The sequence below is a fragment of the Anguilla rostrata genome, chromosome 2 (genome assembly GCF_018555375.3).
Source record: "Anguilla rostrata isolate EN2019 chromosome 2, ASM1855537v3, whole genome shotgun sequence".
Classification (NCBI taxonomy): domain Eukaryota; kingdom Metazoa; phylum Chordata; class Actinopteri; order Anguilliformes; family Anguillidae; genus Anguilla; species Anguilla rostrata.
The window spans coordinates 16,874,289-16,892,426 of NC_057934.1; the positions used below are offsets into that span (position 1 = coordinate 16,874,289).

At 46.4% G+C, this 18,138-nt stretch overlaps 1 protein-coding gene across 1 annotated transcript; it reads right to left on the minus strand.

Moving 5' to 3' along the window:
• Positions 1 to 797: 797 nt before the first annotated feature.
• On the minus strand, positions 798 to 17,480 carry ubtd1b (ubiquitin domain containing 1b). The gene is made up of 4 exons (XM_064320846.1): positions 17,327 to 17,480; positions 16,450 to 16,661; positions 7,313 to 7,540; positions 798 to 4,540 (listed from the first exon to the last, which is right to left on the minus strand). Exons 2-4 carry the CDS (start codon positions 16,535 to 16,537, stop codon positions 4,158 to 4,160), a joined length of 699 nt encoding a protein of 232 aa, XP_064176916.1. The 5' UTR covers positions 16,538 to 16,661; positions 17,327 to 17,480; the 3' UTR covers positions 798 to 4,157.
• Positions 17,481 to 18,138: the final 658 nt, after the last annotated feature.

Consider the following 18,138-nt stretch of genomic DNA (forward strand, 5'->3'; position numbering starts at 1 on the left):
CTTGGCCAGCACTGTGCCTCATTAAATGATGTGCATTAAACCTGAATGTATACTAAAATGGCTCTGATTTTATTTCACACACAGGGAGAGAAAGACTGTCTTACCTTTGATGTGGCTTTTTAAACTGGCAAAGCACTTGGAATCTGATGGGAGAGACTGATCCACCATTTTTTGTCAAAAACCTCTGTACCATCAGTTTGTATTAGCTGACAGTCTTATCAGCTGAAATGTGTTCTCACTTAAAATCACTGGACCTCTTTCTAAACCAGGAGTGGGGAACCTCCGGCAGCAAAAGCTCCATTACCTCTGACACTCTAACCACTGGGTGGCAGCGCAGCCTAAGATAGCACTCCATTTTAAAACTATCTTTCTGAATTGACAAAGCTTTGTAGTTTACATAAAATATACAACAAAAAATTAATAAAGGGATCGACATTGTCAATCAGCTGACTCCCATTGCCATACTGCCATGCCGCAACCAATGTCAATCATGAAATTTGGGTTATAAAAATCCTATTGGTTCTGGCTAGCTAATCAAAACATTTGAAGCTGGCGGAACCTTGGATAATATGACGACATCATTTGCTGAATTTCTAACAATGTGAATTCGAAATGGGCATTAGCTACCACTATAAATAGCTTCCTAGTAACCAAGAGATCATCTTATTCTAATCCACAACACAGTACACTGCAGTTGAGGAAAGGATGAATGTGACTCAAAATAATACAGCCTAACTCACCTTAAATACACTTTTCACTTTCCACAATGTGAACAAAGAAGATACAAAACAAAAACGGACAATAATTCATTTTAATTGACAGTTTATAAAACAGATGAAAATGAAATTGGTTTATAAATGTACACATCACTTGTAAAATAAATCGTAGGCATATTAAATTATCAGAATTCCTATAATATATAATCACTTATATTTCCAAAAAAAAAAAAAAAAAGACTAAATATACATATTTTTATACATTTGTGTCCTCGCGGACATCATCAAAACACTTTCTTCCAACAATTTCTCCGAGCGTTTTCTGAGGACAAGGAGTCCGGAGATGTCGGTCCCATTCGATTCCCCAGGCGAGCTCCACCACCACAGAATTCCCTGGGCCAAAAACAACAGGATGGCTTCTTGATTTTCCAGGTTGTGGTGGGAAGCGTTCCATGGCCAGTCACTACCTGCCACCCCCCAAAGAAAAATAAATATTCATGGCTTTGTAGCTCCGCCTGTACCTACAGTCACGGTGTGCGTCTTCGTCGAGTCCTCGATGGCTTAGGGTAGAGGCAGCGCTGAAAAGCTTTTCCCACAATTCCCGAATAGACACACTTTACATGAAGCTCCCAATTTAACCCCGCCCATGAAAAAAAAGAAAAGAAAAAAACACACACAGAGTGATACATTCTCACTGGGGGGGAAAAAAAGCTGGGGAATGAAAGAAAACAGAAAAGCCCATCATTGGATGACGAGCGTTTTGATCTCCGAATCACAAGAGTGACCGGACCCGCAGGCACAGCGGAGGACACCTCAAACAGCGACGTGTTCACATCTCCTGCTCTGAGAGCAAGCAATGTACCATAGGGGCGAGAAGGATTGTATATATCAAATTATGATTTACTGCCATTAACATTTAGATCTCTCACCAGTGAGTGTGAATTCTTTTACATTTATTTTTGTGCCGACATATATACAGTAAACCTTGTATCTGAACGTAGCCCTCTAATAATGCACTCATTCTTCAATTAAACTTTGTTTCAGCGATAACATTGTCATCCATCAGCATCTCACAATGTATTAGTGCCATTACAAGACAGATTCACAACAGCTAGAATGTGTTTCATGTTCTGTTCAGCCATAGGGGATCCCTGTCTCACCGGTTCTGTGCAAAGACGACAGGAAAACCCGGATGACTCCAAATATTGTAATAATTTTGCGATCAGCAAGGTCTAGTTCCTGGAAATAAGCAACCTTAATGGTGTCAGTTACAGCGGGCTGCTTCTCCCTTCCTCTGGCCGTGCAGATTAATCCGATTGGTCGCGAGGAGTCACATGGCGTGAGTCATTCAGTCAAGCAAAGGGCAACGTGGGTTATAGCCAAGCAGAAACACACCCCAGTCTCGTCGAATCAGGGGTATAAGATGCATTTATAGAACGTACAGGGTCAAACAGTATCTTTAAAAGGGGCAGCAAAGTTCTGCAAATGAATTAATTCTAATAGGCTATTTAATATGCGACTCGAGCTCAAAATGTTTTACCACAGACAGAGGCATAGGTCAGCAGGGCCTTAACAAGGCTGATAGAAGGGGTTTCCAGGTACCATCCACCCAAGCAATTTCCCTGGGGGTTTATTTCATCATAGTACCAGCATATCTAAATCCCTGGGCACTTCAGCATCTTGCCCTATACAGCTACAGATGACAGGTCTCACCACAAACTCAACACAAATATGGGGTGAAAATAATGAACAGTGTCACATATAATTGCACAGCACTTGAGAAGTGTCAGTTCAGGGTCTTTGGGATGGGAAAATAAAATAAAAAAATACAACACCAAAAAAAACGCCATTGTTTTCGCACTGAACGCACACTGAATTTCCACAATGAAGATTATATGTGATGAGAAAAGAAAGAGAGGTCTGTCCAGCCTCTGCCGACTAGCGTGAGTGCAATTACCCTCCGAGTCCATATTAAGACTTTAAATGAATTCAGTCTGACGAACATTTAGTACCTCTGCTAGGAGATATTCCCTGCAGGCCCCACCCCTCCTCCTCCGGCCACGCCTACACTGGCTTTAGGTGGTGTAAGAGGGTAAGAATGCTCCGTTCTGGGCAGTAAAAGCTGTTTAGTTGCTTTTCAGGACGCCGCATGTCTCTAGGCTCGGGGGAATCGGACCAGCCAATCCCCTGGCTGCGCTCGTTCTGCTTGCTGTGTATGGTGGGCGTGGCTACGGGTCCTGCTCTGTCAGATTACCTGCGCTAGTACCAGCTTGCTGTACTGTCAGTGAGAGCACTAGGAGAAACAAACACACTGTTGTGAGAGCTGGGGGGTGGTGAGTGTTTGTTTGTGCAAAGGAAAGCCTGCCCTTTGGGGGGGGCACAACTGCAGGCCTTGCCCCCAAACCCTGGTCACTACCCCCACCCCCACCCTCTCACCCCAATTATCTCCAGCTTCTGTGGATATTCAACCGTTTGCCTCTTTCTCTGGGCTGCTTCCGGAAATTTCTAAAGCTCCAAAGAGCTCCAAATACACAGAGCACAGAACGTTTAAATGAAGTCAAAACGCATAAAGCCAGAGAGAGCCAGAGGACTGGATAACCGTTTATGAGACCTGTGCCACTCTGCAGAGAACAGGTTTGAATATGTTGATAGAAGGCAGCTAATTTACACAGTTCGTCTATTTAAAATTCCTGAATATTACCTGTGAAGAACTGCAGCAAGGAAAGCGCATCAATAGACCTACAATTCCAGAAATCAAGTTTTTCTTTTTTTTTTTTATACATCTTTTCCTCAAAAGGCACACAGCTCCATATACTCAAGTGTGCAAAAAAGCTTATATCGCTTGGATAGTCTTTCTTCTGGAAACAAAAAACAAAATAATATTAATAAGAATAACAAGAATAATAATAACGATTTGTTCATGATCACATTTGGAGAAGTTCGCGGGTGCCTTGGTTGCCAGGATACAACGCAGACGCCCGAAGCCCTGGGCGCGGGGGCTCCCAAATAGTTCTTGGGGGGGGGGGGAGACTTAAAGATGTGCTTTACGCCGGATGCAGCTCGCTCTGTATGGCTCTGTGAAGCATGGGGTGGGGTGGGGGGAAGAAGACAGGCCTGATCTCCAGTTTACCAGTGTCTGCTAGGCAGGTACTGGAAACCCTGAGCGCCCCCCCCCCCGCCCCCGCTCCCTCAGCCCCACTGGGCGAGCAAGCCAACTGGACAGAGATGTCACATGAGTCACATGACCGTGCGCTCTCGTGGACTGGATGAAACAAACATAGGCCCGCAAGAGCAATGCAAAACAGCGCTTCCCCCTTTTCCCTACCGCTCTTCTCGCTAGAAAAGCACCCCTCTGACCCCGCCCCTGCTCCTCTCTGTCCCCCACGCTCCCTCCCCGCCCTGCCCTGCCCCGCCCCCCTCCCCTCCCCTCCTCCCCCTGGCTCAGTCGGGAACGGCCGGCTGGTTGACGATGACCTGTATGACGAAGTCCTTCTGGATCTTGGTGTCCTGCAGGCGGGTCTTGTCCGTCAGCAGCTTCCCGGAGAAGAACCAGCGCTGGTGGGTGGCGTCGATGTCCTCCTGGGCCTGCAGCTGCTTCTTGAGCAGGCCGATGGAGTCGGCCATGCTGGCGCTCAGGCGCAGGTCCTTGCCCGTGGAGAGGCGCACCTTCAGCTGGAACTCCTTCTTGGGCGCCGCCTGTGGCTCCGGGTGTTCGGGGGCCTCCTCGTCGCTCCGCTCTGAGATCAGGTTGACGGGCGGGGCCAGGCAGTAGACCGGCAGCTGGTAGCGGTTCCCCAGCTCGTCGTAGCACTCGGTCAGGGAACCTTGGGACGAGGGAGGGAGGGAGGGACGGCGGCATCAGTTACCACCCCAGCTTACTGTATCCCAGCGGTTACCAACGCTGTTCCTGGAGATCTACCGTCAGGTAAGTTTTCACTCCAACGCTAACACTGTCCACCTCATTCATCTTGAGCTGTTAATTAGTAGAATCAGGTGTGCCAAATTAGGGCTGAAATGAAAACTTAAACAATGGTAGATCTCCAGGAACAGGGTTGGTTACCACTAAAGGGGATCGGGCTAAAGGGGATCGGGCTTTCTCTGTTGCTGCCCCCAGGCTCTGGAACAACCTCCCGTCCCACATTAAGTCCTGTCCCACCATTGATCATTTTAAATCACATTTAAAGACCCGCCTTTTTTCTCTTGCTTTTAGTGCAGTTTGAAGTTGCCCTACGGTTTTCTCCACCCTTATTTTATTTTTAAAATCCTCTCACTGCGTTTTTAATCTGTTGTTGGTCTTATTCAGTCTTTCTTAAATTGATTTTATCCTGTACTTTTATCCCCTTACTCCTTATTCTTTTAATTTTTTATGTTGTATTGTTAATACATGTATTGTATTGTGATGTAATTTTGTTGTGGTTTGTTGTGTTGTATTGTAGTGACTGGAAAGCACTTTGGCGCAACTCCTGTTGTTTTTAAATGTGCTATACATGTGCTTGACATGACTTGACTTGACCACTGCTTTATTCAGGGGCTCCCAGCCTTGTTCCTAGAGAGCTAGCGTCCTGTGGGTTTTCATTTCAACCCTAATTTGGCACACCTGATCCTACTAATTAACAGCTCAATAAGCTCTCCATCTGTTGAATGAGGTGTGCTGTGTTACAGTTGGAATGAAAACCTACAGGACGGTGGATCTCCAGGAACACAAGTCTATTTCAACTGCCCAAACGGACGTTTATGGCATGGATACTCAAATCTGGACCTTGAATCTAAATCTGACCCTGGTTCTCTTTTCTCCCAGGTAATCAGCAATTAATAGTACCGATTGGCCAGACTGTCTTCACACCTGACTCCCAGGTACAGAGAGGGCGGAAAACCAGCAGCTCTCGGCTCTTGAAGACCGTGATTTGAGTAACACATTTAGGGGTGTATGTGCGCGCAGCTATATAAGGTTTAACCATTTTCATTCATTTTTTAAGACAAATGCTCAAATAAATAAGTAACAATAACTAGTCTTGGGGGGAGACTGAATGTAGTCTTGAAACAGAAATAAATATCTGTAAATATTCTAAACATATCCCTAAGCAGAGATTATATTGGTATAGGAATAGGAAAACCAAAAAGAATAGGCCCCACCCCCTGAAAATGTGCTTATTTCTTTAAATGGACTGCATTTATAAATGGACTGCATTTATATAGCGCTTTTATCCAAAGCGCTTTACAATTGATGCCTCTCATTCGCCAGAGCAGTTAGGGGTTAGGTGTCTTGCTCAAGGACACTTCGACACGCCCAGGGCGGGGTTTGAACCGGCAACCCTCCGACTGCCAGACAATCGGTCTTACCTCCTGAGCTATGTCTTTACCTTATGATTAATCACTATGGAGATGTAACTGGGGCCAGGAATTCTGAATTTCCAGGAACAAGTAATAGGGTGCTTTTCACAAAATTAACCCCATGGAAAGATGTTTATTTGAGCTATCACAGCCCACACAAGCAAAAATGCCGACTCGGTTCGTGATTCCCCTCCGATTTCTGAATAATCAGAACACTGAATTCTCTGTCCTAACAGGAGCGTACTTACATGCTTACGTTTCTTTTCGCACCCAGATCCTAAGCGTCACCCGTCAAACATTCGATCACATTTTGTGCGCAAGATAAAAGAACTATGCGTGTTGCGCCTTTCACTTTCACAGAAGAAGGATGTTTTGTCACTCTTTTTTTTTGAAAGCTCTTTGTTCTGCAATTTGAATCCTTTGTGCATCGCTCTTGGGTTCACTCTGTGCTGTGCCAATTACGGTTTTGACACAACAGGACTGACATGAAGGAATGAATAAAACTCAACAGCCTACATGCTTCTCAAAAAACCCCTCACATCCAAGACTAATAAGCCCTCAGTCACCACGGAAACTGCAGCGTGATGAAGAGAGGCCACCATATTCTGAGCGCGACGATTTTAGCAGAGAGGATACGCGTCCTGTTAATAAAGTTTCTCTGATTCAGAGCAGTCATTTGCATATCCAAACGTGTTATTACAGTAGTTCTGTGAATCACTTTGTTCCCTAGCACTGTACACATGACTAATGCGCCCGCAGAGTATATTTGCACGGACACACCTGAGCTGGATAGAAACTAGCGGTGGGAGACGGACGTTCCATGAGCATACGCCATCAGCAACCTACCTGTGTGAACCAACCGCTGCGCTCTGCCGGAGAGCAAAGCGGTTTTATTTGTTCAGACAGGTTTGTGATTGACAGCTCTAGCTCCACCTATAAAGGGGTTTATGAAACCTCACTCGCCCCTCGCTAATCGAGACATTGTCCATGGGTGTGTCTATGTAAGCCAGTGGTAACCAACCCCGTTCCTGGAGATCTACCATCTGGTAGGTTTCCATTTCAACCTTAATTTGGCACACCTGACTCTACTAATTAGCAGCTCAACAAAGACCTCCAGCTGTTGAATGGGGGTGTGCTTTGTCAGGGTTAGAGTGAAAATCTACAGGATGGTAGATCTCCGGGAACACGGTTGGTTACCACTTACGCAAGCTTTCTGCGGCAGCGTTGCGTTACGCTAGGGTACGTGTGGGAGGGCGGAGTCTCACCGTGCGGCAGTGTGATGCTGGCTCCGTCCACGATGGCCTGGGCCAGCTCGTGGTCGTTGCACTCGATGGCGACGGCGGCCGCCTTCAGGGCGTCCCAGATCTCCTTGCGGCCCTCGAAGGCGGGCGCCGTGTCCCAGAACTCGTCCCGCTTGCTGCGGAGCTGGCCCTCGGTCATGGGGTAGTCACTCTTCCACTTCAGCTTGTCCTTCTTAAGGGGCTCGTTGCGACCTGGGCGGGACGATACGCGCACGGGGACATTCAGATCGTTTCACTTACTCGGCCATTTTCTCCTCAGGTGTGGAACAGTCAGCAGTCCCCGCAGCCCTGTCCCTGTTCAGCTGTCCTCTTTCATTCTAAATGAGTGCGTGCTAGCAGGCTGCTAAGAGCGTTAGCCGGCTTCTAAATGCGCGACAGGTTTCTAAGAGTGCTAGCGGGTTTCTAAGAGCACTGCCAGGCTTCTAAGCGTGCTAACAGGCTTCTAAAAGCACTAGCAGGCTTCCAAGCGAGCTAGCAGGCTTCTAAGCACACCAGCAAGTTTCTACGTGTACTAGCAGGCCTCCAAGCGCACTGGAAAGCTTCTAAGAGTGCTAGCAGGCTTCTAAGCATGCTAGAAGGCTGCTAAGCGCACTAGCAGGCCTCGATAAGCACACTACCAGGCTTCACTACAAGTGAGCTGGCAGGCATCTAAGCCTGCTAGCAGGCTTCCGAGCATGTTAGCATCCAGCTGCGGCCACTGCCTCTTCACTTCCGCCAGCTCAGCGCATGCAGCTGCTGTATACCAGGACTGCGCAAACACTACCCTGCTGACCGAAGCCTAACTCAGGCCAACAACAGTCAAACAGTACAGCTTCATTGGAACCCGCCACAGTAACCCCGACGAGGTCAAGACGGGTATACACCATTCGGGAGCCTGGCGTGAGGTCTTGGCAAACTGGATATGCAATCACTGCACTTAACACTGTACCCAATAGGCCTACCATACAAGTCTGCAATCTTGGCACTTAACACTACACCCTACAGGCCTACCATGAGCCTGAAATCTTTGCACTTAACACTACACGCTACAGGCCTACCATACGAACCTGAAATCTCTGCACTTGACACTACACGCAACAGGCCTACCATATGACCCTGCAATCTGTGCACTTAACACTGCACCCTACATGACAAACACACGACCCTCTCACCCTTTGGTGGTGCCGCCAGGTACAGCCAGTTTCCTCATTGCCGCAGGGCAAAGTTCGACGGCGAGCAGAACTAGGATACGGACGGGGAGAGAGAGCGATAACACAAGACACAAAAGCATTCTTTCGGACACAATCGCCTCCGTTCCTGGAGATAGACGGGGGCAAAGGGGAGACCGCAGATACAGCGGGCGCACCGGCACGTAAACAAACGCGGGCGTGCTGAACGCTTCCCTCCTGCCCGACCTAAGAGCCTCCACCGCGGGCCGCCATCTTGTCCCTCGGGACGAGTGCTTTCCAGTGAGACACAGCTCCCAGTTTCAAGCCTTCGCCGTGTTCGTGCAGCAGCCAGGCTTCTTTACAGGATGACAGAGCGGCACAACGCAGGGCTCTACGCTATTTTTTCCAAGGAGCACACATGCTCCTAAGTTGAACACTTTAGGAGCACACTAACACATCCCAATTAGTAGATGCGCTTCTAAATTATTTTTTAAGTTGGCACACATCAATTTTTAGGAGCATATGCCCTCAAAATGGGGGCACTGCAGAGCCCTGTAACGGCGAGGGAACTGTATCAAACGGAATAATAACACTGTCTGTTGCGTGCAAGGTCATCTGCTCAGGAATTACTTGTGCTTATTAAGCCTAACAATCATAAGTGCTCCTACAACAGCAGCAGCTGTGTCCCTTGCTGGAGATAATGAGTCTGCAGTGCTAAGAAAATAACAGCAACATGAGCGAGCGTCTGCTCGTCTTCCTCCCCGACAGGACCTCCCAGAGCCCTCGCCCGCTCAAACACACACACAATCACCTAATCTCTCTCTCTCTCACATATACACACACACACACACACAGACACAAAATCACCCACCCACACATATACACCACTTCCTAATTGGATGTGCTTAAGGCCCTACCACGAGCACCAAGTTCAGTGCGCATGCGTGTCTCCGTTTGTGTCCACGAGTAATACCACCCAGCTTACCTACCACAGGGGTTTTGGGGTACCGTACAGTATGGGGCGCTCTACTCTCCCCCAGTGCGGCGGGGTTCTGCGGGCGGGCGGCCGGGCGGAAAGGGCGTTCCGCTCCGAGGAGCAGCGCTGTCTAACCACCAGTCCGCCTCAGTGTGAAATGCGACCACGCCGTGCTTAATGAGGTACAGTGATGCTCAATTCATTCAGCCCGGGCTCTGGTCTTTCGGCACTGAATCATCATGAAGGGGATCCGCTTTAGCTGTAGGACCTCTGTCACCAGGCATGGACACTGCAAACACGCGGGGTCAGAGCCGAATGCCTGGCACACAAACATTATGGGGGGGGGGGTTGCAGGGGGGAGGCGGGGACAGCGGTCACTAGGACCGCACGTGTCAGGAATCGACCTCTCACCTCAGTGCTGTAATATGACCACACCCTCCCCTCCCACCCTGGGCAAGCGTACGCGCCCCACCCCAAACTCTGCCTCATTGACAACTGCCCGAGATGGGAGGGAGGGGCGGGCGATGCCACTTTGCCAAGCATTTAAAAGGTCGCCTTTCATCCAAACAAATTATTTATAGCGCCTGGGATTACACGGTGTAATCGGGACAGCGGACAGAGAGCGGGATTTACGATTCCGTCAGTAAATAGCAGGTGAGTGTGTGGAGGGTGACAGTGCTCACTGTATACTGGCTCTTCCTTGTCACGGACTCTCATTACATATTAAAGAGGCACACCTGCGCCTCGTTAAGGTCTTTGAGGGCTCTCCCGTCCCACGGGGCACAGAGCTCGTGCATACGATGCGCTGCGCCGCGCTGCGCCGCGCTTGTTATCGGAGGGAGCGCGCGTGAGGCGCCGAACGCGATGTTCCGGGGCTCGAAATGAGTCGCGCCGCGATGTTCCGCCGCTCCCAAAATTATTTCGTCCCAGAATTTTACGATATTATGATATTACTGCGGCCCGCCACCGTCGCAACCGTCGGAGTACCTCAGATTTCAAAACGGGCATCGCCAAGCTCTGTTATCCTGTCGACAGCACTTCCAAACTGTCACAAATGCATTATAGAAAGAGCATACGAGTCCAGTTGTTTGGCCTTTAAATAAACAACGTAAATACACAATGGCTGCTGCACAATGTGCAATTAGACCTGTGCCAGCACAATGGCATTAGCTACGTTAGGCTCGTCACGCTAATCCATTTACACGCCAGCTGTGTCACCTACGAACACATCCGCCCTCAACCGTGCCACGCAACAGACGTACCGAGCAGTCGATTTTAGAAAAATAGCCGGCCAGTGGAAAGACACGCAGCATGCAATTCATGTGAAACTCGTTCTAACAGCAATATTTCCAAGCATTTATAAAGAAATACTTAAACTGCCGAAGATAAATATAATGTTAGTGACCGAAAACCCTACGTTTCAACAAGAATTAACATTTTTTTACCTGAGGTATGTTGGTCATTTTTACCAAAATCAGTTTTCAAACCAATTACCCTTACTTAAAGGACCTCTTTATTGTACAAGACTATGTGAATGATCTTGTTATCTTTCAGTAAGCAGCGGTATGTATTAAGAGTACTTTATGAGCAGTGCTAATCTTTTAATACAGGCCACAGTCATTTATTTTTGTTATCTGTATCTTACGACCAACGCCACCCTTGCTGTGCTTCACTAGTGGGCCCGGACCTGCAGTTTTGGGAACAGCCTGTCTAAGAGCTGACCTGCGCTCCAGCTGTACGAACAGACCTGTGCTCTCGCTGTGCCGACAGACTCGCTGCCCCTCTGCACAGCGCTTCCGTTCGCTTTCTTCGACGCAATTCTCATCGAGCTGGGAAGAAGAGCCGCGCCAAGCCTTCTCGGAATAGAAGTCCGCGTTTCCGGGCACCGGCTCCACTTAACACGCGCGTGCGCTACCACAGAAGAAGAGTGCTGCACTTCACTTCCAATGCGCATTAAGAGCAGGGCCCACAGGAGACCGATCTGCATCCAGAGGCCCTGAAGCAGTACCGACTCTGCCGGTGATGAAATTAACACATACAATCACACAGTTCGTCCTCAATTAAATAAAAAGGTTTTAGCATTTGGGGAATGATGGGATATGTAGGCTACCCTAGCTGCGGCAGCACTGGAGCACATGCAGTCAAGCACAACACTATTGTAGTCCAACACAGTCCCTTCTAAAGTATATTATCCGCAGATTCACTTTTTTTATCCTTTGTTCCCCACACAGTGTCATGTTTCAGTCAGCACCCAGCAGGTATGCACACTAACACTTGCGTGATCTGGCCAGTAGACCAATCAACAGACAATTTGATAGGTCAATTGATCGGATGTAGGCTACTTAATACAGTCCCCTTTAGACCACGGGGCAATTAAAAGCACATTAGACACCGGGGAAAGCCATTTCAGTTGAAACCAAAAGCACAACGTCCAGAGGCAGTGCTAAAGTTCTGTTTTCCCCATCACAAACGTAGCTAACGGACCATGCGTATTCCGAGGCAGTACTGTCACCCATTTTGAAAATTCCTTGAGAGTGGCATGACTGCCCTAAGCGGCGAGGAGACAAAACATGCCTCGGAAAGAAAACAAAAGGTGTATTGAGCGCAGGTATGTGCACAACTCCTGACACATTCTTGCTCAAAGCACTTAAGCCTACTTGTTTAGCCAATGACAAAGACATTCCAAATCCTTCCCAACTGGTCCGCCTCATTATCCAATACAGTGACTTATTTACAATAACAAGAGAGAAAGAAATGCAAAGGCACGCTCACTGCGACGCACAGTCAAGTCACCTCCATCTGTAGGTCACATTATTATACACAAAATGGAGTGAGGTTTTAAAATGACCATAACTGTGAGAACATGTGGCAACAGGGATCACGCTGAGCTATAAAAACTGTGCATTTTACAACTAGTTTGGCATTACTGAAGAACTAAATCATAAAGCTCATATTTTGAAGCTTCAGATGACTATATAATGCAGCAAAAAAAACAAGACAAGGTCAATAAGATGGTGCCACATTGTTAAGAATGCATGAAGTAGTCTTGAGAATTCTTGTAGCTGACTCAAGTTGAGCCTCCAGGGCCCAGCTATAGTTGGCCAAGTGACATCATACCCGCAAAAAAAATAAAACTTACATGAAAATTGGGGTTTTCCATCAGGCTGCCTAGGCCCCACCCAACAAATCAAATATTTTTTTGCTGAAACAGCAATCTGGCCAGACAGCACAACCTTGAGCCCACAGATTAGACCCCAAACTACCGTGAAATTCTACTGCGTGTGAACTCAACCGTATCCAGTCCAATACCAGAGAATAAAAAAGGAAAATGATAATTCAGGGTATGTGCAGGAAGGCATGACACGTACTAGCCGAACCACCCGCCACCACCTCACCCAAATTAAAAATACTTGGCCCTGGAAATTATGACAACGTCATTCATTTTGCCACAGAATCGGCCTGCTCAGTTCCGCCCGCGGCTAAAGATACGGCGCGGTGCTGTGCTACTTGACCGCAGGACTGCGTAAGATCTAAAAGTTGGGCTATTTTTGAACGGCTATCAACTAACCCTGATTCTGGATGCGCGCTGGCACGGAGCGGTGCGGAGCAAACAGCTGCCTGCTAATAGAAGTGAGGATTCCAGAGAGACAGCCTACATTCCAAGGTCAGCCCGTGCGAGGCAGCGAATAAAACATTCGGAGAGGAGAGGCGCTTTTCCGGGACGAAAGGCGCGACGGAGCGCTACGCTTGCGTCACGCCGAAAAACGAAATAGTCGACATAAATGTCAGAGCTAGCGCTCAGGTCTCAGGCCTTGCCAACCCATGAGGAAAATATAGCATACTAAGCCTACTGGACAAACTTAAACTATACTTCAAGTATCCTTGATACAAAACAGCATAGACCCTATTTGAGATAGCTATGCTTCAGCATACTATTTTTTCACATGGGAAGCAAAGATGAGTTTTCCTATCTTGAAACCTAGTCTCAACATACAACTACTGCTACTTTTACAGATTGGCATAATCCTGTTGAGGTAAAGGGGGAGGAGCTACCAGGTAAAGAGGAGAGAGGTATAATTTGGTTCTGCATCCCGGGGAGATCTGGCAGCGCCTGGCAGGAGATGCGGTGAGTCTTAAACGCTTAGCCGGGAGGGGATGTAACTGTTGCACGCCGTCGCTCTCTGAAGACAAAGGGCCGCCACCCAGGAAGATGAAGGAGGACCAATTCCCTGGAAAACACAGGCCAACGTGGGAGCCGCAGGGGCGGGAGTGAGCGAGTGCCACTCACCGTTAGAACCTTGAGCAAAGTGCACCTTTTCAGCTGCTGTACATGTACCAGTGTGCAAGCTGGGCGATATACAAAATGCAAGCTGCATTAATTCTCCACCCTATAGATAAGGTATCGGCTAATGAAATATGATCATTTACCTGCATTTTGCCTTGTCAGAGGAACAGTAGGTTATGAGCTTTTAAATCTGATAGGCACGCAGAATCCATTCCAAGCCTTGTATCAGAGGGCAAATGGAGTTTTCCACCTCCCCATGACGCTCTCCAGTGACCGACAGATAATCTCATTCAAGGCTAAATAAATAAAGGGGGTTGGCCTACCTAAACCTGCAGGTGCAGAGTCTGGCTGTCTCACAGCTGACTAAGAAAAAAAAAAGCCCAATACGCATGCTGCAGACTGCGCTTGTTCCTCACGCGGCGCAGCTGCCAAAAACGCTCCTTCCCCCAGTTTGCAAACTGCGACGATGATGACGGATGTGTGTGAATCGGAAAAGGGGGAGACGCGTTGTCGTAACCGAGGGAATAAAGCCAAAGGAATAAAGGGAAATGACGACGATTAAGCGTGGCTGCCCACGGATTCTTTGAAACAAATGTGATGCGCTTCCAACAGCACACAGAAAGAGGCCGTGTGTCCTAATAGTTCAGGCAAAAAATAAAAAATAGACACTTAACTGAACCTGAACACATAACCCAGTAAGGTTTCTGCAAAGAGCAATCCGCTAGGCTCAAGGGTGTCAAAGCACAGCAAACGCTGTTCTAATTAACGTTACTATTATTGTAAGACATGTGGTCTTAGCCAAGCCTAATTAAGGTTACAATTTTATGCAACTGTGTACCAGCTAGATAATTATTAAAGCAAATACTCTGCCCACTTGCTCACTTTGGAATAAACCTGCAAACTACAGGCTATACTACTAGTTCCTCAAGTACTTTTCCTCAATGTTGTCTATCAAGTCACTCATACCCAATCATCGGTGTGCAATGTTGCATTTGTTTTCCCCGTTTCAGCTCCCAGTCTTATTGCTGCCACTGGATGCTATTTTAGTTGATTCCTGTTAGGGTAGCTCTTAATGAGTGCGCCTTTTTATACTCTGTATACAAGGAAACACCCTTCACGCAACTGCTGTCCCTTTGATATAGGCTAAACAAAGCATCGAAAGCATTAGTCATCAGCTGCACATGATAACCGCTTCACGTTTTCCCACCCAGTGCCTGTATCTGCAATAACACTAAGTGCTTCTGCAGCAATCCCGATTCTGCCAATCTATTTTAGACCCAGGAATCAAAAATAAAGCATGAAAGCATAGCTTCCGTTTGTCTGGCACAGGGAATGATTATCCCCGAGTGGTTGTACCATAGCAATTTCCCACTGCACCTTCAAGGAAGAGTGTTGCATGACCGTACCAATAACAACCACAATGTTCTCAGGAATCCAGAAAGGTCAAGAGCAAGGAAAAAAGGCCTGGCTGTATCAACACCGGGCATTACTCATTACTCATGTCGACCGACAGGAAATGACGTCTTGCATGCTTCGGACTGCCCCACAGTTCCTTTTGTAGAACTTTATAGGGACATTTAACCGTGAACCCTTCAGGGCTGCAAAATGTACCTTCCCTCAGGAGGGTCAAAGTAATTAAAAAACGATAAATTAAAAATGATAAATGAAAATTAATGTGAGTGTGTGACAGAGAGAGAGAGAGAGAGAGAGAGAGAGAGAGAGAGAGAGAGAGAGAGAGAGAAGACTAATGCTGCTGCCACTGATTTCCTTTTATAAGCTGTTGAACCAATCATACTGGTTTGTAAAAGTACTGTTTTCCCCAAATCAGGGTATCATCACCACAAATGGCCAAAATAGGAGAAGATAATGCTTGGTTACACATGCTCGTTTACACATGCTCGTTTTTCGTCTTACTCTGCAACCTGTACTCACTGATCTTAAATTGACATGTACAACACTAAACTGGAGAAAACACTGACAAAACACGTTAGTTTCCTACATTCGCATGGCTACTTAAATATGCATGGAATGAAAATAATATGCTGTGCAAAAACTAAAAACTACATGTTACACAGTGGACGACCTATTTGAATAAGCCCATTCATTTAGCTAGCAAAGTAACGATGAAACTAGAGAAGGAAATCAGACAGGCAAAACGTTGAATGCGATCTCTAGCTAGCTTCCTTCTCTTAGGTTTTGCAAGTAATTTATACAACTGTGTAGTTCCCCGTGAACAAACGCACACTTATTCTTTACTATGACTGCAATTATTCGTGTGTCCCTGGTAACATAAACCTGGATGTATTGGGACAAGCATAAAAATAGTTGCAAATTAAAAATAGCTACTGTTGAGTTAGTTTACTATCTATCTGCTACACTTGGTAGTGAAAGTGTTGACAAGTTTTAACAAGCTAGCAAGCTACAGATAACAGGAAGTGTGGATAAGCAGGTCGTTTGGAGGCGCACGCCACGGGGTAAACATTGTCTGTTTCCTCAAAGTACTTTAATTATAGGTAACTAGCTACCTGATATCTTTGTTGCACATTTCAGACAGTATTAAATTACCCGACGTCGTTAGTAACGTAGCAGGTAAGGCTAATACACAGTCCAAATCACACTTCCGCAAAGTAGCTAACGTTAAATCGAGCAGCAATGATTGACCATCGCTGGAGCACCTTGGCTGAAACCTTACCTCCTCGCTTTCTGTGTGTTCTTCCACCGTTCCTGGACGACCCGTGGCCCTGTCTGTCCCCACTCTCTCTTCCAACACATCCTCCCATGGTGGCTGTCGTTCTTATCGTGTCCCCATTAGCTCAATGAAAAGCTCCAATGGGAAAATACTGCAAATGAGGAAGTTTTGCGATCTATCAACGTTTCGTTGACTGCATCCACCTCGATACAGTCCTGTGAACATCAAGCAGAAAAAAATCATGGACGTATTCAATGATCTTAGCTTTGCACGCTTGCAGGCAAAGATAACATTAAGATTCGCCACGATTCCAAAAGTAGCTGATTAAGTTCATAAAGCCGAGCCTCTCTCGTTGCTTGTTAGTCGTCAAGTCTTACTTTGGCTGACTGACTAGATAACTAGAATGTGTTGTGTTTTTTTAAAGTGTTCCAAGAAACGTCCACGTGACAAAAATTCTCAAACCAGCCACTCGCTTGTAGTACCAAAGTGGAATAAGACCACTCGTTCTGCAAGTCGGAAGCTTTCTTCTTAAGAATACCTAGCTAGCTAGTTTGGTAGTCTAGTTACCCAACTCCATTCTTCATATTTGTACGAACATCATTAACCAGTTAGCTAGCACTAGTTTATTTGATCATCAGACGAGAGCACACGCAAGTTAGCACTACGTCCTACTTGTCTGGTTTGTTGATCTCAGCTATTTCGGGATAGGTAACGTTAGCGAGCTAGCCAAATAGCTAGATTGCTAGCTACAGCATGTCTAGATAGCTAGCCAACTTTCTCTGGCACCTTTACAGCTCGTGCTAACGTAAGCGAATCCTACTCAAGCCACGTTTCATATAGTCTAAACACCTTCGCCCATACAATTTCTCATCTTAAACACCTTTTGGCCCTTGGAGAAATTTCCAACATCTCTTGATCTTCCTCCGCTTTTCTCCAAAGGTTTAAATCCCTTTCCCTTCCTGGTGGAAAACTAATTCGCACGCCTGCGCGGGTACATGGACCTGTATTAAATTACGTCACGTGACCAACAAAAAAAACCCTTGGCACAGTGACTAGATCACGTGAATTGTTTACAAGATACTAGTGTTCTGGTGAACAGTGCCACCTAGAACCCACCCAAGATTAGTTAAATCAACATTCAAACAAAATAAGGACATTAGGACAATTAAGATCACGTCATTACGTCGGGCGCAAGATAATAACTATACGCTAGCAATAGAAATAACAAATGTTTCTGTATGTATCAGGTTGTGATTAAAACAGGATTGTACTGCTTACAGGTTCCATGAATATAGTCTTCCACTCTATAAAATCAATTTTTACTCGAGCACAATACAAAACACTGTCTATAAGTCATTCATTAAAACTCGCAAAATCTAGGCCTGGTGATAAGTATATTGATACCCAAATGAGGCCTAGAATCAAAGAAAATTGTAAAAATTAAGTATAAATCTTTCAATTCTGCAGTGTAATTTTTCATAATTCAGTTTTTCTAAAGTGTAATATCATTCATTTAAATAATATCTTCTTCCACGATGCAATTTTTGTCATTTGGCACACTGATGTGACACATAAAGTTTGAATGTCCACATTCTGTTCAGATGGTAAGATGAAAAAACACAGGGACATGGAATACTTCGGGAAACATTGGGTAGCATTGCTTTGCTATAAAAATAGCCAATATTGTTTGTT